At 41.2% G+C, this 26,780-nt stretch overlaps 2 protein-coding genes across 2 annotated transcripts in view; one reads left to right on the forward strand and one right to left on the reverse strand.

Moving 5' to 3' along the window:
• Positions 1-578: 578 nt before the first annotated feature.
• sertad3 (SERTA domain containing 3) lies at positions 579-4,755 on the forward strand. Its single transcript, XM_062060630.1, has 2 exons — positions 579-724; positions 3,130-4,755. Exon 2 carries the CDS (start codon positions 3,154-3,156, stop codon positions 4,072-4,074), a length of 921 nt encoding a protein of 306 aa, XP_061916614.1. The 5' UTR covers positions 579-724; positions 3,130-3,153; the 3' UTR covers positions 4,075-4,755.
• A 1-nt stretch (position 4,756) lies between these two features.
• Positions 4,757-26,780, reverse strand: part of kcnk6 (potassium channel, subfamily K, member 6) — a 28,324-nt gene continuing 6,300 nt past the window's right edge. Inside the window, exons 2-3 of the mRNA XM_062060629.1 lie at positions 19,016-19,408; positions 4,757-5,566 (exon numbers count right to left, since the gene is read on the reverse strand). Of these exons, the coding sequence (XP_061916613.1) occupies positions 5,325-5,566; positions 19,016-19,408 (635 nt within the window). The 3' untranslated portion in view covers positions 4,757-5,324. The remainder of the gene's footprint in view (positions 5,567-19,015; positions 19,409-26,780) is intronic.

Raw genomic sequence — 26,780 nt, forward strand, 5'->3', positions numbered from 1 at the left:
AGTCAACTTTTACAACCACCGCGTGACTTCGTGACAATTATTACTTTTATATCAGGTGAGTTACCTTAACATTTTATGTTGTGTACACTTAACAGACGGGTCCCCCCCCCCCTCGATGGTTGAGTCAACGTGTAAAAAGTGCATTGATCGCTACAGCTTTCCACAGTTAACTGCTTCCCTTGTTGTTACTTTGTTACAGTTCTCGATTAATTATGCTAAGTTTGAAACAGTGTTAATATTCTGCCACGATGAAGCGGGTGGGAGTTCACATGGATGATGTCATCGTGTTGGAATTGCAACTACTCATCGTACATATTAAATAACGCTTTAGTAAATTAATTACATATAATCGTATCCATGTTGTCTTCATGACTGACACGAATTGCAATTGTGGGTTTTAAGTGCTCAAATAACTGCTTTTTGTCATTAAAAGTGCACACCAAAAGGCATGTTAGGCTAAAACTACATTACCCATGATGCACTTGACCACTTAGCCAATCACAGACGTTTCTAGCGGTTAGCTCAAATCATCACAGGCGGGAGAAGGACGGACATAGGTTGAAGCATTTAAACTTTAAACATCTGGAAGACTTTTTTCTTATGTCAAACTTTGCTTCACGACAAAATAATACATTTTAATGAGCAAATCGTGAAGTCCGACGACTTTGGACGCCAGATTGGAGCAGCAGTTGGAGTCGCCGAGGAGAAACTCTTCAGCAAACAGGTCAATTTTGCAACGGTTTTTAAGGGTGTCTTTATAGCTGTATATTCTAAATATAATCTTAGTATGGCGCCTTGTCTCTAAAACGTTTGTTAGTTGAAACATTCCAAGTAGTTTAGTGTGTATACTACTTCCTTTAACGACCGCTGTTCCCTCCAAGATAAAAGCAAAGTTTCAAGATAAAAGCAAAGTTTCAAGTAACTACATTAACATCCACAGTTTCAAAACAAAACACCAGAACAAACCTGAAAAAAAGCTTCCTTCCTGGGTGTTCTCCCAAAAATATATTTTCAACGTCGGTGCCGCAACATCAGCGCGGGGGAGGGGCTTCTTTAGCTAGCGGTATTATTAGCCTTCGCTAGCAACAGCGGGTGAGGTGACGGTAAGCTTTATAAACTGTTTCGTAACAAAAAGGTACAGCGTGTACACTCAGGACACGTCCATTATTGCGTTACATGTTGATCGGTGGCGTTTAAAACAGTAATGGCGGCGTTTAGGCTACTCGACTGGAGATGCTTTTGGCCGCCATCTTGAAACAGACTTCGGGTTTCTTCGTCTTTCCGAGTCGTTTTCCGAAATCTCCCGGCCGGCTTTGACGTAGTATGCCAGCGAGGCGGGTGTTTTAAGCGCTCAAAAATCTTCAAAAGTTTTAAAAACCTTCATCATGATTTTTGTTTTGAAGTATTTTTAACTTATCTACTTGAGACCAAACTAGTTTAACAAATAACCACAATGGGACTTATATATTTTTACTCCAGTGTTGCGCCGGATTTCCACTGGATGCGAAATGTCGTCGCCATGGCGGCGGACTCTCCGTTTTTATTTAGGTCAATGTGTCCGTTTCCACCTCCATGTCGGTGCCATTTGGCATTCCAGTGCTAAATGTTATGTTCTATGTTAGCTACCTCTCTTTGTTTATAATGTATATTTTCTGTTGGATCTACTCTCTATTTTATGCTGCCTTTTTTTATTTTTTTTATTTTGCTGCAGCTGTTACATATACTGTTGTATTGTACATGGTAATTGTTAATACAACAATATAATACATCAGTATTATATACTGTATATATAATATGTAAATATTACATGTTATATTTTATTTTAGACTTAGACAAACTTTAATGATCCACAAGGGAAATTGTTCAACACAGTAGCTCAGTTACAATGATGGAAAGTGTAAGGATGGAAAGGACAATGCAGGTATAAATAGACTAATATAGCGATAAAAAATCCAACATATATACGAATATATACATATGTGTACAGTATTATATATACAGATATTATATTATGTCTATCATAATATACAATGTATACCAATGACCATGTACAATATTACAGTATATGTGACAGCTGCAGCATAAAATAGAGTAAATCCAGCAGAAAATAGACTTTAAAAACAAAGAGAAGTAGCTAACATGTCAGGTGTCAGGTAATAGGCAGAGTATGCCGAGTGATTATACAGCTGGATGGAGTGTGGAATGAAGGAGTTCTTGAATCGCAAAGAGGCTGAAGGAGCCTGTTGGGAGTTTTGCTACTATGGTACATTTTTAGTCTATACCTGCTTTATCCTTTCCATCCTTACACTTTCCATCCTTTGTAACTGAGCTACTGTGTGGAATAATTTCCCTTATGGATCAATAAAGTTTGTCCAAGTCTAAATATACGCAGGGCTTTTATATTTGCCAGTCGCAGCAACAAATCAGTTCAACGTAGCTAAAATTTGCTGGCTCGGACAGGAAGTCATGCATTAAAAAAAATCAATTGTCCTGCTTATTTTCACAATAAAATACTCCATTACAAAGCGGATTGTAATTTACACTTATTAAAGTTAAAGTACCAATGATTGTCACACACACACCAGGTGTGGCGAAATTATTTTCTGCATTTGACCCATCACCCCCTGGGAGGTAAGGGGAGCAGTGAGCAGCAGCGGTGGCCGCGCCCGGGAATCATTTTTGGTGATTTAACCCCCAATTCCAACCCTTGATGCTGAGTGCCAAGCAGGGAGGGAATGGGTCCCATTTTTATAATGTCCTAATCCCCCTGTCAGGGACGCCGAAAAGGTGGGGTAAAGGAGACGGATTCTAGGGGCCCATGATGGAGGGGGGCCCAGAGAGGCCCCTAATGATGATGAAATTATAATACAGGGGGCCCTGTAAAGATTCCTTTCATGGGGCCCAAAATCCCTAGCGGCGCCCCTGCCCCCTGTCAAAGGTTTCCAGACGTAATTTCACCTAGTTGACAAACGGATGAGGGCATGCTGAGTCTGGAGGTTCAAAATTAACGCATCATGTACAGGCATATCTCGGGGCAGCTATATGGGGATAAATCCAGGGTTATCATCCACTACATAGGACCTGCTTTGAAAAGCATTGCTCTTTTTTTTTTTTTATATATATATACAGCTTCCCGTGTTCTGCAGCGTGAAGATGATTATGAAGGCGAACAAGCGTAAACACCAGCCAGAGGCTGCAGAGGATGTTCCAGACGGGAGCAGCTTGGCGTGGGAGAAACAGCGGCAGTTTGTCTTCAGCGTCTCCATGCACAAGTACCAGCGGGACCAGGAGATGGCAGAACCCAGCCTGAGGAGGTCCGTCTTAATCAGCAACACGCTGCGGCAGGTGGAAGCATGCCAGGTGCCCTCTGTGAGCCCGGCCGTGTCGCCACCTCCGGTTCATGAGCCAAAGGAGCAGTCTGACGTCACCGCCACGCAGAACGACCTCCTCGCGCCTCCCAAGTGTCCGCGGATGACGTCTATCGGTGGCAAAAGTGAGTTGAGTGCGACGTCCCTCCCTTCGTCGGCGGACGAGGACGACTGGACCTCGTTGGTCGTGGAGCCGGATTTTTCCATTTCGCCCGCCGTGTCGACAATCCTCACCGGCCTGGACTCGGCCCTTGAGGTGAGCGCGCAGGCATGTCCGCGGGCGGCTCTCAGATCCTTGGAAAACCTTCCGGCCTCGCCGGACGCAGGGGTCCTCTGGCTGAAGCAAGCCAGAGGGCACGGGAGGTGCTGGGAGGAGCAGCAGGAGTTGATGCAGTGGGAGGCCGGCATGGAGGTGGGCGGCTCCAGCTACCTCAAGGATGTGACGGCGGAGGACATGTTCCAGGACATAGACACGTCCCAGCTGGAGCGGGACATGGGAATACTTGGCCTGAGGGCGAGTGGAGCCGCTTGCCTTCCTGCGGAGGATCTTCAGTGCCTGACTCCTCTCTCTCTCGCCACGCATTCTCCGTCCCTCCCTCTCAGCCACAGCAATAAAGGCCTGCCGTCCTTCTCCTCCTTCAGCTCCGCTCACTCCAGGGAAGGACTGGAGCTGGAGCATCTGATGACCATGCTGGTGGAGTACTAAGAACTTACGTACGCCAACACAAGCTTTTGTGCAGCACAAAATTGTGTAAGAAGAAAACGGAGTCGGTTTTAAAAAATGTAAACGCTGCCAAGCAGCGAGTTGATGCACAGCGTTCGTCTTAAGTTACAGATATCGCGATCATTCCTGATGGCGGCGATAAGACGCCGAAACACTAATGTTCTTCCGTGAAGAGAAGTTTAACCTTGTATTTATCAGTCGTAGCAGCGTCACTCAGTCAGCTCAAGGTGTCAGACATGAGACGCACTCGCTTATTTTAAATGTTGCTGAGAAGAAACCACACCTGTGATAAAATACTTTTATCAATCTACAGTAACCACTTCCTGTTGGACTTTTGGAAGCGGGTTCACATGGTTTTAGTGAGTCCTTGTTAGAACCAACGCACTTTTGTTCTAAAATGCATCACGGAGTGAACTTCGTGTCCTGTTTGTCAATTTGACAGTGTTTACATGTGTTCACATGTTCCAGAACCTTCTGGTTGAAGCCTCATATTTATATCATGTTTTGTCATCATTGTATGTCCATTTAGTCACTGTGGCAGTTATTCTGGTTTTAAAATGGAGGACAAAACGTCCACATTGTATTTACTCTTCTCTTTTTAAAGGAGATTTTTGTCAAGTTTTTCACTTATACTAATATTTTTATTAAAATTACAAAATTAAAGTCAATTTGAAGTTGTTTGAGCCTCATTCAGTGAGCAAACATTTTTAATTATGACATCACACATGTTAAAGCACTCCCATCAGCTTACACTTAGTTAAAAGATGTGAACATTAAAGTGCATCTCAACTTCTGATATACAACTTGGCCCCAAACAAGCATCATTGTATAATTTTTACCATTTGAAATGTCCCAAACCTAAATCCATCTTTGCATCAGGAGGCGCAGTATGGACAATCAGACACCAGGGGGCAGCACCGCAATGGAAGACCAGACGCCAACTGAAAACGGAAGTCTGCTGAACTAACATTAGAAAGTATTTTGTAGTTTTCCTGCAGCTGCGATGGCGACCAATATGTGCAAAAAAAGACAAAAAGGTGTGTTGGCGTGACGACAACGTGGCACAAGAGCAACAAAAAGGTGCGAGACAAACGTGTTCAGAAAAACATTTTGGTGCAAGGCCATCCTGAGGCTGTGAGGTCAAAGTTCTCACCTGAGTCCTTAATGAAATGTTGACAGAAAAGTCCAGACAAGAGTCCGCATCAAGTGTCGTGTATTCTTGCAAAGGAGCCTCATGAGGCACCGATGGAGTTGTAGGACGGCTGCGAGGACGGCGCCAGATGCTCGCTGGCGGCCGGTGGCCGCTGCTTCTGGCTGCCTTGTCCGTTCTCCATAATTGGCTCGCGGTCCTCGTCCGGGTCGGACTCCTCGCAGCGCGGCAGCTGCAGGAAGGTGGTCAGGCCGTGCAGGTCGGCCATCTTGTGAAAGGTGCGCAGCAGCAGATACATCATCATCAAGCCCACGAAGAGGTAGACTGTGGGAGAGAAGGGGAATATAAACAACATGATTTCATGCATTAAGACTTCATTTAGTTCATAGTTTGACATCGTCATTGGAGACAAAGTTAGGCAACAAGAAAAAAAAACCGAGCTGTTTGAGAGCCGAAAGAGTCAAACAACCCATCAGTAGGGATGAGTACAATCACACTACAATCGCTTTTTAAGTACATGACATGACAAGGAGTATTTCTTGTTGCAAAAACAGCCAACATGAGAAATGAAGCCAAAAAGCAAGATTTGAACCCATACGGTACCAATTTGCGGTACCTGGAAATCGATACCGGTACTCAACTGCGCCATTTTGTGGTACTTTTGCGTGTGTTAATAAATATGAAATGGTTTTCATAATACATTTTTAATTGCAACATTTAAAAATTAGCTGATTATGATAACTCCTGTCCAGGTACCGGTCCGTGGATCGATCGGTACCGGGCCGCACAAGAAATAAAAAATGTTTTATTTTTTACATTTATTTTTATTAAATCAACATAAAAAACACAAGATATATACATAGATCAATACAGTCTGCAGGGATACAGTCCATAAGCACACATGATTGTATTTTTTTAATGCCAAACCCCCCCCGGTTTGTGGGACAAATTTTCAAGCGTTCACCTGTCCGCAGTTACAAAAAGGTTGGGGACCACTGCATTAGATGGCAGTAGTGTATAGTATATGGTGTTGTGGTTTTTGTTGCGCCCTAAAAAGTGTTAATACTGTAAGTATTGTACTTATTACGTGCCAGCTCTTTGATTGTAACATACATTTTAGTTGTAGTTTTCATTAACACATTTGGAGGTGTTGAAATCGCCATGGAAAATTGCCAATGCTAATCAGTAGCATGTCAATAGCAAAGCCAATTCATATTAGCATCGAGCTAATGCATTTTGAGAAAAGTGTGGCCTTACTTAAATTACGTTGGAGCGTTTTTGGAGTCAATTTCTTTGTTGGCATTGAAAATTGGCGAAGTCTGCTCTCAGGGCTGCTGGAATGATCACTAAGTGCCAACAAGAGTCAGCGGCAACCTGGCATGACCATGCGCGCGCGCACGCACACACACACACACACACACACACACACACACACACACACACACACACACACACACACACACACACACACACACACACACACACACACACACACACACACACACACACACACACACACACACACACACACACACACACACACACACACACACACACACACACACACACACACACACACACACACACACAGAGTTGGATTTTACGTGAAACCGTGGAGCTTCAGTTGGTACAAAAGAGTACCGATTCGGTACCCTACCCATCACTACAAATGTACTTTTTCTATACCGTTGACATCAGAATCAGAATCGTTTTTTTACTGTCAAGTCCAAGGACTATTTCTTGTTCCAAAAACAGCAGACATGAAAAATAAAGCCAAAATAGCAATATTTGAACCCATACGTTATCCATTCCCAGTACCTGGGAATCGAACCCGGTACTCAGCGGTGCCGAATTTAGGTACATTTGTGTGGGTTAATAAATATTAATCGGTTTTGATAATAAAATCAAAAATGTATTGCAACATTTAAAAATAAGCTGATTATGATACCTGTTGTCCAGCTGTTATATCTTCTTTTATTATCACGTTTCTGTGTCTCATTTGCAAGTATGAATTTAAATTGAAGTGAAGTGAAGTGAATTATATTTGTATAGCGCTTTTCTCTAGTGACTCAAAGCGCTTTACATAGTGAAACCCAATATCTAAGTTACATTTCAACCAGTGTGGGTGGCACTGGGAGCAGGTGGGCAAAGTGTCTTGCCCAAGGACACAACGGCAGTGACTAGGATGGCGGAAGCGGGGATCGAACCTGCAACCCTCAAGTTGCTGGCACGGCCACTGTACCAACCGAGCTATACCGCCCCGTATGCACCGGGCCGCGTAACTAAAATTGCAATTACAGTTGCAAGTCAAAGACATTAGATGGCAGTAGTTTAAGTATATGGTGTGCTGTTTTGTTGTTGCGCCCTACAAAGCGTAAATACTGTAAGTATTGTACTTGTTACGCACCAGCTGTTTGATTATAACATGCCTCTTCGTACCTGGGAATCAATACCAGGACCAAATTTCGCTACTTTTTGTATGTGAATACATATTGATTTTCATAATACAATCTCATTTTGAGCTGATTTTGATAACTGCTCTTCAGTTGTTATATCTTGTTTTATTATCAAATTTCTGGATCTAAATTACAGTTGCAAGTCCAAGACGTTAGATGGCAGCAGTGTACAGTTCATGGTGTGTTGATCAGTTCAGTCTTTGCGGTCTTGTCTTTTGTGGTGCCCCACAAAGCTGTAATACTGTAAGTAGTTTGTACTTACCAAGTTGGAGTTTTCATTAACAAATTTGGAGATGTTGAAATCGTCACGTAAAATCGTGTGTCAAATGCAAAGTCAATGTTTATTAGCATCAAGCTAGTGCATTTTTGGAAAAGAGGAGCCTTACTTTACTTACGTTGAGTGTTTTTTTGAGTCATTTTGTGAAGTGAATTATACTTATATAGCGCTTTTCTCTAGTGACTCAAAGCGCTTTACATAGTGAAACCCAATATCTAAGTTACATTTAAACCAGTGTGGGTGGCACTGGGAACAGGCGGGTAAAGTGTCTTGCCCAAGGACACAACGGCAGTGACTAGGATGGCGGAAGCGGGAATCGAACCTGGAACCCTGAAGTTGCTGGCACGGCCACTCTACCAACCGAGCTATGCCGCCCCCTCTTTGTTGGTATTGAAATTTGCAACATTACCTTGAGGTAGTTTGGCCGAGTCCGCTCTTAGTGCGGCTGGAGTGATCGCCATTACCATTACCATGAATTGATTTACGTGGACCCCGACTTAAACAAGTTGAAAAACTTATTCGGGTGTTACCATTTAGTGGTCAATTGTACGGAATATGTACTGTACTGTGCATTCTACTAATAAAAGCTTCAATCAATCAATCAAAAAGCCAAGTGCCAACTAGAGTCAGCCACACGAGACACGGGTACCGTTGGATTTGATATAAATCGGCGGAATTCGGTCAGTGCCAGAAAAGTGCCGGATTCGGTACCCTTCCCATCACTACGATGTACTTCTTCTACTGGGTTTTAAGGCTTGAGCACTGCTGCCACCTAGCTGTATGCGTGTGTATTGACCAACATTGAAAGTCTCGCTGCCTCTCAAGCCCCCCAGGGGAGCAAGGGAGGACGGTAAAGAAGGAAGGGTGAGTGCCGGTGAGAAAAGGTTCCATCTGGGTCAGAATGAGACAAAAGCCAAGGAACATCTTCAGCTATTGTGGACCAACCAATCACATGTTTGAATGTCCACCTGCTTCTGAAGACGATTGACATCATTCAGCTGACCAGATTTGTCTCAGCGAGCCAACAACCGTTTATTTTGGAGACAAAAAGCTCTTTCATCGCTCTCTGATTCAATCACAGAAGCTCGCCATGAAGATGATCATGTGACGCTCTGAAGAACAAAAGAAACACAGCGGTCACTTCTAATTGGAAGCGCATGTCGCGCTACTCCCTGTTTGGAACAAACATTGCTCTCGTCGTGTTGTTAGAGCGCTTCGTTTGTGTCCAATGGGACCTTGGTGGTATAGCACCACCCGCTGGCCTGGCATGCACACTACATGTCCCCTGCATTGGGGAAAAACACGTTGATACTGAATCCCACCGTCAGCGTTCAACTGGAATTTTGTCCCCGTCTTCAAACGACAATTCCATGAACAAGAAGGCGGCCACTCTCATCCATCTCCGCGGGAATTTAGCGTCTCAGTGTGACCCTCACCACCGCAGAATGCATTGCGTGTTGTTCAAGAGGCCGCGACAGCCAATTGTCGTCCCAGTCTGATGCGGTTTGGTATTTGGCGACAGACCTGCAGTTCGTTGCCTTCTTCACAGGACGCAGACGCTACTACGCAGAAACCACTTGCAGACGAGCTCGCGGAGAAAACTGTTAAAAGTCTGACGGAACGACATCAGATGTGTCAGACTACTGAAAAGATGAGGACACCTTGTATATCAGGCCTGGGCAATTATTTTGACTCGGGGGGGGGGCACATTTAGAGAAACACTAATACAAAACTTCACAATGTCTGATTGAATGCTAAAAACGTTATGACAGACCGCCGTAAAAAAAAGTAATGGAATTTTACCTTTTTCTATGAATGATGAAACATTGAATATTGACAAAATATGAACGTCACACCCCCTTTCGATCGACATATTTTACAATCAAGTGAAACGCAACAAAAATGCAACAAACAGTGAAATATGAACGCTAAGGGTACAAAATAAACCCACCGACAATCTGATATATCACTAAGTTTTAGAACTTTGTTGTGAAAAGCTCCTTCCGCGTCAGTGTAAACGCTTCCCGCCCACACTGCTTGGTGCCTCGTCTGAGCTGCTGTGACTTAGATTACCATAGTAACTAATTAGATGACCATAGTAACTGGTATATCATCCATAAGCGCAGATTCCAACCATTGAAATACTTTGTATAGTTGAAGACTTACGGTCATTAGAAAACATCACCACACATCATAATGGCAGCTACACTTTCCATCTTAAAGATCTAAAAAAATTATTTGGGAATGTCCGGCGGGCCAGCTTGAAAAGCTTACCGGGCCACATGTGGCCCCCGGACCTTAATTTGCCTAGTTCTGCTGTATATGCATCTAATCCATAATTTTAGTGTTATCTCTGTAAAGAAGGTTTTTGGCGCCCCCTATGACTTGTAATGAAAATGCTTTAGAAGACATGCCAGCATATATTATTACAGATATTAGCAGTGGTGGGCAGTCAGAGCCTCCTCTGCTGGCCTAACATAAATCATGATCATAAATTGATAAGTTAATTGTATTTTAAAATTTAGAATACATTTTAAACATCCTCTCCCGACACAAGACGGCGACAGAAAGGTGACGATTGAATGGCTCAGTCCGTGTCTCGTCTGTCAAGGCTCTTTGACAAAACGGGCCAATGAGAGCCAACTGAGACTCGGGCTGTGAATCTTTGGGCACCACGTGATTGGATTACATTCAAAATCATTACTTTTTTAAATTACATTGGACACCAGGATTAACTACATTCCTCCATAAAATAGATAACCAGATTTCTATATTACTTGAAAGAAAACTGGTTTTGTTTGATAAAATGCTCCCCAAACTATTATTTAATAAAGTCAAACACAAATAAGGCAACCGGAGTAAAGTAAATGTAAATATTAAGTAAATCTGTACAGCAGATATGATCATCTACATCAGGGGTCACCAAACCTTTTGACTCTGGGGCCACATTGGGTTAAAAAAAATTTGGCCAGGCCGTATGTATGTAATATATATATATATATATATATATATATATATATATATATATATATATATATATATATATATATATATATATATATATATATATATATATATATATATATATATACATACATACATACATATATACATATACACACACACTAGGGCTGCAACAACTAATCGATTAAAATCAATTATAAAAATAGTTGGCGATTAATTTAGTCATCGATTCGTTGGATCTATGCTATGCGCATGTGCAGAGGCAAATTATTATTATTTATTTTATAATTATTTTTATTTTTTTATAAACCTTTACTTATAAACTGCAACATGTACAAACAGCAGAGAAACAATCAAAATAAGTATGGTGCCAGTATGCTGTTTTTTTTTCAATAAAATACTGGAAAGGATAGAAATGTAGTTTGTCTCTTTTATCCGATTATTATTCGAATAATCGAAGTAATAATAGACAGATTAATCGATTATCAAATTAATCGTTAGTTGCAGCCCTAACACACACACACACACACACACACACACACACACACACACACACACACACACACACACACACACACACACACACACACGCATGTGTACACACACACATACACACACAAATTGACTAAAAGAGTGCACACTTGCCGCATGCTCGCCCGACACTGCGGCGTGAGCGCGATGATGTCACGTTATCAATGGGAAAATGCATTTTTAGACAATATGATTTGCCTGAGCGGCTAGGAGACCCCGAGAGTAACAAGCGGTAGACAATAGATTAAAAAGAACAAATTAAAAGATTTTGGACACTGGCGGGCCGTATTGTCTTTATTTTTTTTGTTTTAATGCCATGACTTTAATAGTCAGGCCCGCGTGTGTGCAGATTTCCCTCCATGCAGCCCCTGAGCTCAAATAAGTTGGACACCCCTGATGTACAGTATTACAGTATATGTAACAGCTGCAGCCAAAAAAAAGGGCAGCATAAAATAGAGAGTAGATCCAGCAGAAAATAGACATTATAAACAAAGAGAGGTAGCTAACATAGAAAAAACTTGAGACTTCCCGCGGGCCGGATTTTGGACGCTGGCGCATTCGGCTCACGGGCCGTAGTTTGGGGACCCCTGATCTACATCAACAATATGATTTGCCTGAGTGGCTAGACAGGACAGACTTAAAAAATAAATAAAAATGAGTGCTTTTAATTTTTTTTGTCGATTAAGAATTGTTACAAATTAGAATCGCGAATAATCTGAAAATCTTTTTTTTGGACTCCCCTAATAGAGACCCAGAAATCCCACCCACGCATGTTTTAGCCCTTCCTCGTCTTTAATGGTGATTAGTCTATGAGCGCGGGGCGGAAAGTAACGCAGGAACAAAATGAGAGCATCCAAATTAAAAAAGTGGTGCAGGGAAAGACATAGAAGCAGACAAATGGAGATGTTTGACAGCAGCTAATTCAATGTGTCGCTCACAGCAGCAGCTGCTTTCTGCATTGCAGCGCATGAGGAGGTAGGAGGGAAAATAATAAATGTAGATGAAAACGCAACTGCATACTAATAGAGGTGATATTATGGTCAGCAGGTCTGCCTTTTTCCAGCATGGCGTGGATGTGGTTCAAACATTCATAAATGGTGCAAAACGGTCACACTTACTAAACTTGAAATGAAATAAATAGCGAACATGGTGTGGTGAGTTATAGCTAAACACAGTTACTATATTGTTTTTATTAACCTTTCAAATAGCGTCGCATTGCAGATCTACACGATTTTTGCAATGTGTTTTGAATGAGTGATTAATAAACAATCCTAAATTTTCACTCAATTACTCAGTACCTTTTTTTTAAGTAAGCAACCCACTGTGTAGTTATCTTTAGTTTATTTACATCTCCAGAATGTAAAGTGATATTGTTCACTACAGCGCTCATATTAAGGGCTTTGTGATATGTACATCAATGGGGTGGGTTGCCACAATATCTGCATGTGGATTGTAGCAGGCCGGCCTGGATCAAAAAGTCCAGGGGTTAATTTATGACCCTGTCCACTATGGCCCTTTTCCACCAAAGGTCCAGGAACTTTTGGTTCCTGGAACCTCTAGTTCCTGGAACTAGAGGTTTCTGTAGAAGTGTTTTGTCCGCAGTGTCTAAATGATGAATTCATGAGTGTCAGCTGATCCCTTTTGGTGAATAACTATATAATATATATATATATATATATATATATATATATATATATATATATAAATGTCAGTGTTTATCTTTAAATAACAATATATAAATAAATGTAAGTGTTTATCTGTAAATAACAATATTTAAATAATATATGTCAGTGTTTATCTGTAAATAACATAAATAATAAATGTCTGTGTCTCTGTAAATAACAAAATCATAAATGTCAGTGTTTATCTGGAAATAATATATAAGTTGAGTTGTGGGGGGCGAGGTTGGTGGGGGCGGGGTTTGGTGGTAGCGGGGGGGGGTATATTGTAGCCCGGAAGAGTTAGGGCTGCAAGGGATTCTGGGTATTTGTTCTGTTGTGTTACGGTGCGGATGTTCTCCCGAAATGTGTTTGTCATTCTTGTTTGGTGTGGGTTCACAGTGTGGCGCATATTTGTAACAGAGTTAAAGTTGCTTATACGGCTACCCTCAGTGTGACCTGTATGGCTGTTGATCAAGTATGTCTTGCAGTCACTTACGTGTGTCTGTAGAAGCCGCATACAACGTGTTAGTGAGCCGGCACGCTGTTTGTATGGAGAAAAAACGGACGCGACGACAGTTTGTAGAGGACGCTAAAGGCAGTGCCATCACGGCACGCCCTCAATATTGTTGTCCGGGTGAAAATCGGGAGAAATTCGGGAGAACGGTTGCCCCGGGAGATTTTCGGGAGGGTTGGCAAGTATGGTCAGTGTTTATACATGTAATAAAGTAAATAGTTAATATTTGACGTTATTTAGCTGCTACTGCGTATTTACCCGTCTACTGCCTCTTATTTAACATCCACTAAAGTCAGAGTAGTAAGTAGCTGAGGTCGCCGCTTCGAGTCCGGCTTCATACTTCTCCGTAAATATGTTTAAAAGAGGCTGTCCACTTCTCGTAGCTACGCGTAACGAAATGAAGTTAGTAAAAATAATAATCAACAATAAACTGATCAGCGTTCTTCAGCACAAAGATGCCCCACAAAAGTTTTCCTGCTAATCAAGTGATTTTCGTTCTTCTTTCTCTCCGTGGTCAACTTTGTTATAATATAAACACAAGAAATAAGAATTAAACAAGTCCTCCTCGCATACCCCACAGTGGCCGTCATCTGTTTGAAAAATACATCTTAGGAACGCCCCCAACGGTGTTCAACCAATCAGCGTTCGACAGCACAGCCCGCCCCCAAAAAGGTTCAGTGCAGCTTGGAAAAGTCCCAACTCCAAAAAGGTTCCTGAAGAACTAAATCTACCCAGGTAGTGGAAACACAGGGGGAGCTTTATTTACCTGGGGAAGTTCCTGGCGTGGAAAGGGGCCTATTGTCACGTGTAGGGTCAGTCAAGTGAACTGTACATACACACTGGTTATGTTGAAGAAACAAAACTGTTCTCCGCTCAGATCTGCTTTATAGAATGACCACAGAGGTTTTCTTTGGCAATCATAATGGAACTTATGTTGCCTAAATGTAACAGCAGGCCCAAGTATTGCTAGTATTTTCTTGATGACATTCTTCTTCCAATGTGTCTATGTTGATATGAAGGAGTTGTATTTAATTTTACTTAGTGCTCTTGTAATACTATTGGCAGGAGAGCGATAGAATGTGGAGAGAAGGGACAGTGGATGGAGGAACGGAAAAAGAACAGTGTGAAGAAGTTGCAGAATTTTGACCTCTGTGTTTTGTCAAATCCTGCTTACAGCCCCGTTCTGAAGAGACGGTCAGGAAGCGGTTTGAAGATGGTCTGTAAAACATAATCTATGCAACATTTTGAACCACCATTACATGTTATGTAGACCACAAGGAAGTATTTTAAAGGAAGTGTTTTGAATCTAGGGAAAAAAATACTCATAATACGACCGCCCCGCTGAGTGAGGACAAGTGCGTGCAGTTGACTGTTTGCCTAATACACAATCTAAGTTCATAGGTCAAGCGATGTTTTCCTGACGCGGTCGTGATATTTTTGACGGCCGCGTGCGAAGCATCTGTATATGTGAGGAAGCAGGAAGTGACCATGTGACTCAGTTGGACGGCGATGAAAAAGTCAAGTGAGACATTTAATTTTACACTAATTATAAAGCACATTTCAAAGCAAAATCTTAACACCAATGACTTAAAAAGTGCTACTTTTTAAAGGGTTTGGCTCAAAATAAACATTGTTAAACATAATTATTATTATTAATTATAAAAATTATGGGGCGGCATGGCGTAGTGGGTAGAGCAACCGTGCCAGAAACCTGAGGGTTGCAGGTTCGCTCCCCGCCTCTTACCATCCAAAAAAACCCCAAAAAAACACTTCCGTTGTGTCCTTGGGCGGGACACTTCACCCTTGCCCCCGGTGCCACTCACACCGGTGAATTGAATGATGAATGATAGGTGGTGGCCGGAGGGGCCGTTGGCGCAAATTGCACCCACGCTTCCGTCAGTCTACCCCAGGGCAGCTGTGGCTATGAAAGTAGCTTACCACCACCAGGTGTGAATGAATGATGGGTTCTACATGTAAAGCGACTTTGGGTACTTAGAAAAGCGCTATATAAATCCCAGGTATTATTATTATTATAATGGGTGATGGCCGACAGGGTCAAACGCGCACCACCAGATGTGAAGAATATACCATATTTTCTGGACCATAGGGCGCACCGGATTATCAGGCACACCGCCGATGAGCGGGTCTATTCAGGTCTTTTTTCAAACAAAAGGCGCACCGGATTATAAAGGCATATTAAAGGGGTCATATGATTTTTTTCTAAATTAAAAACACTTCCTTGTGGTCTACATAACATGTAATGGTGGTTCTTTGGTCAAAATGTTGCATAGATTATGTTTTACAGACCATCTTTAAGTCGCTTTCTGACAGTCGCTTCAGGATGCGCTGTTTTGTGGGCGGTCTTATTTACGTGGCTCACCTTCGACAGCGTCTTTTCCCCGTCATCTTTGTTGTAGCGGTGTAGCGTGCAAAGACGGGAGTAAAAGAAGTGTCAAAAGATGGAGCCAACTGTTTTAATGACATTCACACTTTACTTCAATCAACAACGGAGCAGCATCTCCTCATCCGTGGCTGACTAGTGCAACAACGCCAAACTCTCTAATAACTAAAGTTCTGTGGGTGAATAATGTAAACTCACTACACTGGTAGTTTTTAGCGCTTCCATAGCGAGATATAAGTTAGAACTTTACGCTACTTTATATTAGAAATGGCAACAGCGGAGGGTGAATGCTCCATAACAAGAAAATAGTGAAAAAAAAGAAGCTTATCGACTACGGCAGACCTGGGCAAATTAAGGCCGGGGGGCCACATGCGGCCCGTTAAGCTTTTTAATCTGGCCCACCGGACATTCCCAAATCAATTGTTTAGATCTTTAAGATGTAAAGTGTAGCTGCCATTATGATGTGCAGTGATGTTTTCTAATGATCGTAAGTCTTCAACTATACAAAGTATTTTAATGGTTGGAATCTGCATGATATACTAGTTACTATGGTAATATAATTAGTTACTATGGTCATCTAATTAGTTACTATGGTCATCTAATTAGTTGAAATGCGGGTGTCAGGGACAGACGCGGAAAGAGGTTTTTACAACAAAGTTATAAAGCTTAGTGATATATCAGATATATCAGATTGTAGGTGTTTTTTGTTTTACCCTTCACGTTTATATTTTTGTTGCATTTCGCTTGATTGTAAAATATGTGGATGGAGAGGGAGTGTGACGTTCATATGTTGTCAATATTCAGTGTTTTATCCTTCATAGTTAATATTGTAAATCCCACATTCTTTATTTTTATGTACATTCTGGGTGTCTCATTCAGTAAAGATTTTTTAAATGCCATTCCGTTTTTTAAGGCAGTCTGTCATAACGTTTTTAGCATTCAGACTACGGCATCGTCACGGACTACAGTGGCGGACGTGCCCAAATTTTCAGGACAGATCTCAAACACACATCAGCAGGTACCAGAAGGTAAAAAAAGTTGGTTTTGCATAATATTGTGAAACAAAACGCTTCTGCTAATGGGTGCCATTTTGCAGTCCTTATACACAAACACCATACTAATACTTGTGTCTCTGATTATGGTAGCCGTAATGGGTGGACAAACCATCAAGCGGTGCGGCTTCAAAGTCATACTAAAACATTTTGACAGATTTTTGAGTGCCGTGTGTAATGTTCTTTATTTCAATGGAACATTTAAAGTTTTGGTGTTGTTTACTGGCGTCATATTGCAGTCTACACGTATCTCTTGTGTGTGACTACCATCTTCTGGTCACACTTATCATTACACAATGTACCAAATAAAATTGCTTCGAGGTCGGTAAGCACAACTGGAATTATTCCGTACATTAGGCGCACCGGGTTATAAAGCGCACTGTCGATTTTTGAGAAAATGAAAGGATTTTAAAGGCCTACTGAAAGCCACTACTACCGACCACGCAGTCTGATAGTTTATATATCAATGATGAGATCTTAACATTACAACACATGCCAATACGGCCGGGTTAACTTATAAAGTGCAATTTTAAATTTCCCGCTAAACTTCCGGTTGGAAACGTCTATGTATGATGACGTATGCGCGTGACGTCACGACGGCAACGGAAGTATTCATACTCAATGTGTCACCATACAAACTGCTCTGTTTTCATCTAACAATTCCACAGTATTTTGGACATCTGTGTTGGTGAATCTTTTGCAATTTTTTTAATGAACAATGGAGATTGCAAAGAAGAAAGTTGTAGGTGGGATCGGTGTATTAGCGGCTGGCTGTAGCAACACAACAAAGAGGACTTACTTGGATAGCAGACATCTGTGATCGGGTGAAGTCCTTCGTCGCGCCGTCGATCGCTGGAACGCAGGTGAGCACGGCTGTTGATGAGCAGATGAGGGCTGGCTGGCGTAGGTGGAGCGCTAATGTTTTTATCATAGCTCTGTGAGGTCCGGTTGCTAAGTTGCTAAGTTAGCTTCAGCGTCGTTAGCAACAGCATTGTTAAGCTTTGCCAGGCTGAGAATTATTAACCGTGTAGTTACATGTCCATGGTTTAATAGTATCGTTGATCTTCTGTCTATCCTTCCAGTCAGTGATTTATTTATTTTGTTTCTATCTGCATTTGAGCCAGATGCTATCACGTTAGCTCAGTAGCTAAAGAGCTTCGCCGATGTATTGTCGTGGAGATAAAAGTCACTGTGAATGTCCATTTCGCGTTCTCGACTCTCATTTTCAAGAGGATATAGTATCCGAGGTGGTTTAAAATACAAATCTGTGATCCACAATAGAAAAAGGAGAGTGTGTGGAATCCAATGAGACCTTGTACCTAAGTTACGGTCAGAGCGAAAAAATATACACCCTGCACTGCCTCTCTAGTCCTTCACTCTAACGTACCTCATCCACGAATCTTTCATCCTCGCTCAAATTAATGGGGTAATTGTCGCTTTCTCGGTCCGAATCTTTCCCGGTCCGAATCTTTCTCGCTCCATTGTAAACAACGGGGAATTGTGAGGAATCCTTCCTCATGTGACGTCACGCTACTTCCGGTATAGGCAAGGCTTTTTTTTATCAGCGACCAAAAGTTGCGAACTTTATCGTCGTTGTTCTATACTAAATCCTTTCAGCAAAAATATGGCAATATCGCGAAATGATCAAGTATGACACATAGAATGGATCTGCTATCCCTGTTTAAATAAAAAAATTCATTTCAGTAGGCCTTTAAGTGCGCCTTATAGTCCGAAAAATACGATATCCCTGAAGATTTTTATTTTTCAATTGCAGCATTTTGTTTCATGGGGTTTTCGTTGTGTATCATTTCTGGTGTTTGAAGCGTTTGGACATGAGCAATGAAGTGAGAGAACATTGATTATAAACATCGATTGCCTTAACAGGATGCGAGAAAGGATGGACGTAGCGTCACTCACCCATGACAGCGCCTTGGTAGAACTGCCTCAAGTTCTGCTCGGGCTGCGTCCCGGGAACAAAGTCGCCCAGGCCGATGGTGCACAGTGAGATGAAACAGTAGTAGAAGCCGTCCAGGAAGGACCAGGTCCCTTCCAACGCGCTGAAGATGGCCGCCGGCGCCGCAAAGAAGCACAGCACCACCAGGACCAGCAGCAGCAGGAAGTGGACGGCGGCGGCGGGCCGAGGCTCCAGGCCCGAACGCTGCAGCAGGCCGAGGGGGGCGAGGACCAGCGGGTACATCAGCCTCTGCACGCAGGCCGTCAGCACCAGCATGGTGAACGGCACGCCGATCAAAGCGTAGACGATGGAGAAGGCCTTGCCCGCGTTGGACAGCGGGACAGTGTGACCGTAACCTGGAAACACCCGGACAGAAGAAATCCATAAAAAACAAACTCTTACTCGCTTTAATCTTCTTTGCAAGCATGACATTTAGACACAGCTGTCAGCACAATGAACCATTTGTCCCTTTTATGCTATTGTGGATATTTGGCGGACAAACTGAGCGTGACCTGAGGACTGCGAGGCGAAGAATTACACATGACCTCCTCCTCCAGGCTGGCGTCGCCTTGTCATGTTCTCAAGATGAACGTTCTAACGCTCCTTTTTTAATTCAAATATGTTTTAATACAACAACATACAGCCTAGTACAGGGGTCGGCAACCCGAAATGTTGAAAGAGACATTGGACAAAAAAAAAAAAAAATCCTTCTGGAGCTGCAAAAAATTAAAAGCCTTATATAAGTCTTATAATGAAGGCAACACATGGTGTAAGTGTTTATATTAGCTATTAACTATCAAAATGACTATGTTTCGCAGGCTGACGCAAATCTTTGTTGATAGAAATGTAAAATGTATTCTACCATTTTTTATAACATTGGAAAACATTAGTAAAACGGAGGCTTCTCAGAGGGTGAGATAACTCCTGGAAATGACTGACTTAGAATGGACGAAGGCATCAATGTGTGTGTCCAAGTTAAAGGAAACGGCAGGCTGTCTTCTAGTGGATTTATTACAATCTTTTGGCAAGCTGGGTAACGTTTGCTGTGGTCTGGAACAACATGTCACACAAACAACTATGAAAAATGCAGCCAAAATTACATACAGATAATGTGTCATGAGACATGCAAATATAAATTAAATACACCGAGGACATAAGTAAGTATGTGAGACATGCAAATATAAATTAAATACACCGAGGACATAAGTAATGGCAATTAAATGAGCTCAAATATACCTACAAACGAGTCATAATGATGCAATATGTACATACAGCTAGCCTAAATAGCATGTTAGCGTCGATTAGCTTGCTGTCATGTGGTGACCAAATATGCCTGATTAGCACTCCAAAAAGTCAATAACATCAACAAAGCTCACCTTTGTGCATTCATGCACAGCAAGAAACGTTTGTTGGACAAAATGAGACAAAGGAGCGGCATAAAACATGTCTTACTGTGGCAGCGTCGGAGAAAGTTGTACATGTAAATAAAGTACGGTGCGTTCAAGGACCGCCGAAATTAGGACAAAACGGCGCTCGCCAAATCCTCTTATCAGTAAAGCATGTTTTAATATAAACAGTGGGATTTCTAACAATTAGGAAGATTTGTGTCATGTTTTCTCTCTTATAAAAACAATATTAAAATCACAATTATATTTTGTCCACCATTTTTTCCATTTTCATACATTTTTGAAAAAGCTCCAGGCAGCCACGAGGGCGGCGCTAAAGAGCCGCATGTGGCTCGAGAGCCGCGGGTTGCCGACCCCCGACCTAGTACATATTTTTACGATGATAACAATGACATCACATGTAGCACGGTACTATGTCAGCTTCTAAAATGTTTGTTTTCATAGTGAACATAGAAACGAACATGAAAGCTAAGATAGAAACTAACATAAACTTACAAAGAAACGCTAACATGGAAGTACTAACATGGAAATTAACATGGAAGCTAATATAGAAGCGTTAACATAGAGTTAACATGCAAGCTAAGATAGCAACTAGCATAGAAACATAGATTAAAACTAGCTTGGAAGCTAACATGGAAGCACTAACATAGAATCTAACATTTCCAGTTCCATTCACACATTTAAAAAACACTTTAAGACCAATGTCTTGAAAAAAGATATCACTCTTGAATCAACACAGTAGTTAATACTATGATCAATGTTAATTAAAAACTAAATGTGGGATATAAATAATAAGGGAAGTATAATTGTTTGTATATAGTATATAATTGGTACAAAGGTTTGGATATATCACATGCCTTTACTTGAACAGTGTTTATGTTGTGTACAATGTGCATTTATAATGCATGCATTACATACTATACATTACCTTTTGCACTATATTAATTCATATTTTTATGTGTTGTCAACTTTGTACTTTTTTATGTCATTGCCTGAAATAAATAAATGGAAAAAAAAAGAAATTAAATGAAATAATATTTTGTGCAAAGGAAATTTCATAATTTTTGGAAGTTCATCTTGTATTTAAAAAATTGTTTATAGGGTTAGGCGCAATAAGTGTTCAAATCCAGCCTAAACCCTTTTGGTCTGCAACATTTTCAATTCATAAATGTACAACTGTTTGTTTATGTAAAACTGTTTGTTTATTTTGTTGTCCACTGACCGAAGAAATAATAAACTAAACTAAACATGGAAGCGCTAACATAGAAATGAATATGAAAGCTAAGATACAAACTCGCATAGAAACTTACTGCACGGAAGCTAACGTGGAAGCACTAGAAAGGAAACTAGAAAGCTAACATGGAAGCGCTAAAACGGCAGCACTAACATGGAAATTAACATAGAAGCTAGCAGGGAGGGAGAAGTACAGAGCGCCAATAAACCTTAAAGACACTGCCTTTGCGTGCCGGCCCAGTCACATAATATATGCGGCTTTAACACACAAGTGAATGCAATGCATACTTGGTCAACAGCCATACAGGTCACACTGAATGTGACCGTATAAACAACTTTAACACTGTCACAAATATGCGCCACACTGTGAACCCACACCAAAGAAGAATGACAAACACATTTCGGGAGAACATCCGCACCGTAACACAACATAAACACAACAGAACCCCTTGCAGCACTAACTCTTCCAGGACGCTACAAATCTAGCAACTTTTTCCCGGTGTTATTGGAGACCTTTCTTGTGTCCTGTAGACTGAGGTGAAGGTACGCTGCAGTTACTGTCCTCAACCAGCAGTGGCGGGTGCTGCTGGGAACCCCTCCCCTGTTCCAAAACCCTCACAGGCAGGGAGCCTGCTGTGCGAGCAGAGCGGCGACCATCACTGCTAATGAAATGCGCATGTGCAAAGCGACCATCACTGCTAATGAAATGCGCATGTGCAAAGCTGCCGATGTTTTCGCCTTGGTTTCAAGAGCAAGGAGTAAATGTAAATATTTCTTCACTGTCATGTCATGCTAAAATAATGCACTGTAATGTCCCAATCCCATCGTTCATGTTCATGAGCCAGTCAATAGATGGGAATAACGTCACAACCCTCTAGTATTTTTATCCAATTTGATTCTCTAATATTATAATTGATTTATACTGAAAGAAAACAAGCTAAAAACCAACATAAAAGTTTAATTTACAACTTTGATAATTTTTTAACCATTTTTTCCCCCTCCCACAATGTTATTCCTCTCTGGCTAACATCCTACTAAATGCTCCGTGTGAAACTGAATAAAACATGCTTTGAGTCAAACTTACCAGTGTGAAAATGCCGTGAACACACCAACATGTACCAGGTGATGGCATTATAAGTCATGTTTGATCGTCTCACAACTGCCGTAAAACAACTTGCACTGAGCCTAGTCTATAAAATCCGCTACACCTCCCTGATACCGAAGTACATGTCAAACTACTTCCTTAACGTAAACGACCGCCATAACCACAACACCAGAGGGAGCTCCACTAACTACGTTTAACCCAGATTCCGATCTAACAAAGGTCTTAACTCATTCTCTTTCTATGCCACATCAATATGGAATGCTCTCCCAACAGGTGTAAAAGAAAGGGCATCTCTATCCCCCTTCAAAACCGCACTAAAACAATCCCTCCAGGCAACTCCAACCCTAAACTAACACCCTCCCTTCCACATCATACCTCTTCGGATTGTAAATAATCAAATGTAAATAATCAAATGTAGACACTTTTTCTTATACTTGTTCATATACTTTCTGATCTCTCTCTGTGTCCACTACTTGCTGTACATATCCTACCAAGTCAGTCCTACACTGTTCCAATGTCCATTTCTCTGATGATATAATTGTTGATGACTGAAGTGTTGATACCAACCAAACCTAACACCCCCCCCCCCCCCCCCCTCCATATCCCACACCCCGGATTGTAAATAATTCAATGTTTATATTCTGATGATTATATTGTGTGATGACTGTATTATGATGATAGTATATATCTGTATCATGAATCAATTTAAGTGAACCCCGACTTAAACAAGTTGAAAAACTTATTCGGGTGTTACCATTTAGTGGTCAATTGTACGGAATATGTACTTTACTGTGCAATCTACTAATAAAAGTTTCAATCAATCAATCCTTAAGCACGGAGTCCTGTATTCAGCCATGTAAACAATCTATTCAGAGTCCAGCAAGACCCACAATGCAATGCGTTCCTACGTCACACTTTCAAGCCCTATAGCTACTTTCTTTACTGAAGAGTTAGTTGGCAACACTGCATGGAAGCACTAACATGGAAACTTTTTAACTAGCTAACACGGAATAGAAGCTAAAAGAGATGGAGAGGAATGATGTTCTAAAGTGCTGATTTGACTAAAATCTAGACATAAATGCTTTAAAATGTAATATCGGAAGTTATCGGTATCAGTTTCAAAAAGTAAAATTAATGACTTTTTAAAACACCGCTGTACGGAGCGGTACGCGGACGTAGGGAGAAGTACAGAGCAGTTGCGTCTCTCAGTCAGCAGCCCCTCCCCTCTCCCCTCTCCCCTACACAACACAGGAGTTGACGACTGCAGCATAAGAGGTTTACTGGCGACGCTTGATGACCTCATCAAACCGCCGCGAGCGGAGCACAACAACAACACGAGTGTGTTGTTGCCGGTGCTGTAGCCTGGCTAACAAGCGAGCTCGCTCGGTGACTGACTAACGACACCATGTCTATGGTTTGGGATTATTTTAAAAAGTGTGTCTGACGGATAAAAAACTGGCAATTTGCAATGACTGCAAAAAGATGGTTATACGAGGAGGAACCAAGACGTCTTCCTTTAATACGAGCAATTTGATCTCCCACCTCTTCAAGAATCATAAGGAGTTACGCGATGATACAAGCGGAAGATGGATGAAAAGCAAACACCGAAAAAAAGTAGTACCACACAGTTGTTGCCTAAAGACTCCGCTGAGAAAAAACTAAAATACAACAAAAACCACCCCAGGGCGAAAGCCCACGTTGTGGTCAGTGAGGTGTTCGACACGTCCGACCAGTAGGAGACCATGGGGAAGATCCAGGACACCGTGGAGAGACTAGGTCTCTCAGCTAGCCTGGGAACACCTCGGGATCCCCCGGGAAGAGCAGGACCAGGTAGCTGGGGAGAGGGAAGTCTGGGCTCCTCTGCTTAGGCTGCTGTCCCCGCAACCCGATGGTTAAATGCTTGGGTAGAATTTTATTAAGCAAAACCAGTTTTCTTTTAGGTCATATAAAAACTTAGAAGCTGTGTATATATTTCATGGAGGAATGTAGTTAACCATAGAACTGGCACCCATCCATCCATCCATTTTCTACCGCTTATTCCCTTTCGGGGTCGCGGGGGGCGCTGGAGCCTATCTCAGCTACAATCGGGCGGAAGGCGGGGTACACCCTGGACAAGTCGCCACCTCATCGCAGGGCCGACACAGACATTGTTAGTTAAAAAAGTAATGATTTTGAATTGAGAATCATTGTTACCCCCAAGAATCAAATTGTGTGGTGCCCAAAGATTCACAGTCCTATGGTTTATACCACACTACTACCATTACTCAGGGAATTTGCCTAAGTAGTGGGGGATTAAAGTAAAGGTTGCGAAGGGACTTTTCCACACTCGCATCTTCGTCAAACGTATTGACTCCCTCCTCAGAGCAAGAATCAAACATCTACAAAGTTTTGCAAGGATTCGCTGTGTAGTTTTAGCGCCACCTTGCTGGCTAGCGATGAAAACAATACTTTGATGGATGCTTCTAGTTCTGCACCAAGAAGTCCCATATTGAAAAGACTTGACTCCCTTTGGTTTTCAGCACTCACACTAGCGAGGAAAAGTCATATGATGGAGACATGGTTCATCATAAAAGGACCTTAACCATGCCACTTCTTTCCTCCAGTTAAAAAAGGTCCGGACGAGTATCGGACTGAATGTCGTCTAAAAGACTTTAAGCGTGTCGCAGGCTAGGAGGTGCGGAACATCAGCAGAGAAAGCTGAGACTGGCATGCAAAGGTCAGGTTTGTTTTGCTTAACCGTCAATTAGCGTCTGTCTGGGAGAAGGTTTCCAAGAAGAATAAGATAAGGTGAAGGACAGAGGACACAGTGCCACAAAATGAAAACAAATATTATTCTCTCCTAATTTGAAAGCACTCACAACAGCTACCTTCTGCTCACGTTTTGTCTCCCACATAAAAATGACACGTACACGCCTCATTTTGTAAAGTAGACAATTACGTCCACAAATAGATTGCAGCCCTGAGGAAAACAGTGCAGGTCATTACAACCTTTACTTTTATTTGTACAACTATAATTATTCACAACCGTTACTTTTATTTGTACTACTATCATTATTCATAACCATTACTTTTATTTGTACTATGATCATTATTCACAATATTTACTTTTATTTGTACCATTATCATTATTCACAACCGTTAGTTTTATTTGTACTACTGTCATTATTCATAACCGTTACTTTTATTTGTACTATGATCATTATTCACAATATTTACTTTTATTTGTACCATTATCATTATTCACAACCGTTAGTTTTATTTGTACTACTATCATTATTCATAACCGTTACTTTTATTTGTACTACGATCATTACTCACAACCTTTACTTGTATTTGTACTACTATCATTACTCACAACCTTTACTTGTATTTGTACTACTATCATTACTCATAACCTTTACTTGTATTTGTACTACTATCATTACTCACAACCTTTACTTTTATTTGTACTACTATCATTATTCACAACTTATATTTTTATTTGTACTACTATCATTATTCACAACTTTTACTTTTATTTGTACTGCTATCATTATTCACAACCTTTACTTTTCTTTGTACTAATATCATTATTCTCAACCTATATTTTTATTTGTACCAATATCATTAACTACCTATTTGTACTACTATCATTATTCACAACCGTTACTTTTATTTGTACCAATATCATTATTCACAACAGTTAGTTTTATTTGTACTACCATCATTATTCACAACCTTTACTTTTATTTGTACTACCATCATTATTCACAACAGTTACTTGTATTTGTACTACTATCATTACTCACAACCTTTACTTGTATTTGTACTACTATCGTTACTCACAACCTTTACTTGTATTTGTACTATTATCATTACTCACAACCTTTACTTTTATTTGTACTACTATCATTATTCACAACTTATACTTTTATTCGTACTACTATCATTATTCACAACCTTTACGTTTCTTTGTACTAATATCATTATTCTCAACCTATATTT

This window comes from Entelurus aequoreus, linkage group LG10 (genome assembly GCF_033978785.1).
Source record: "Entelurus aequoreus isolate RoL-2023_Sb linkage group LG10, RoL_Eaeq_v1.1, whole genome shotgun sequence".
NCBI classification, from domain to species: domain Eukaryota; kingdom Metazoa; phylum Chordata; class Actinopteri; order Syngnathiformes; family Syngnathidae; genus Entelurus; species Entelurus aequoreus.

Bases quoted from the DNA above. Each gene is read 5' to 3' on its own strand.
- sertad3 (XM_062060630.1), top strand. From the start codon at position 3,154: ATGATTATGAAGGCGAACAAGCGTAAACACCAGCCAGAGGCTGCAGAG.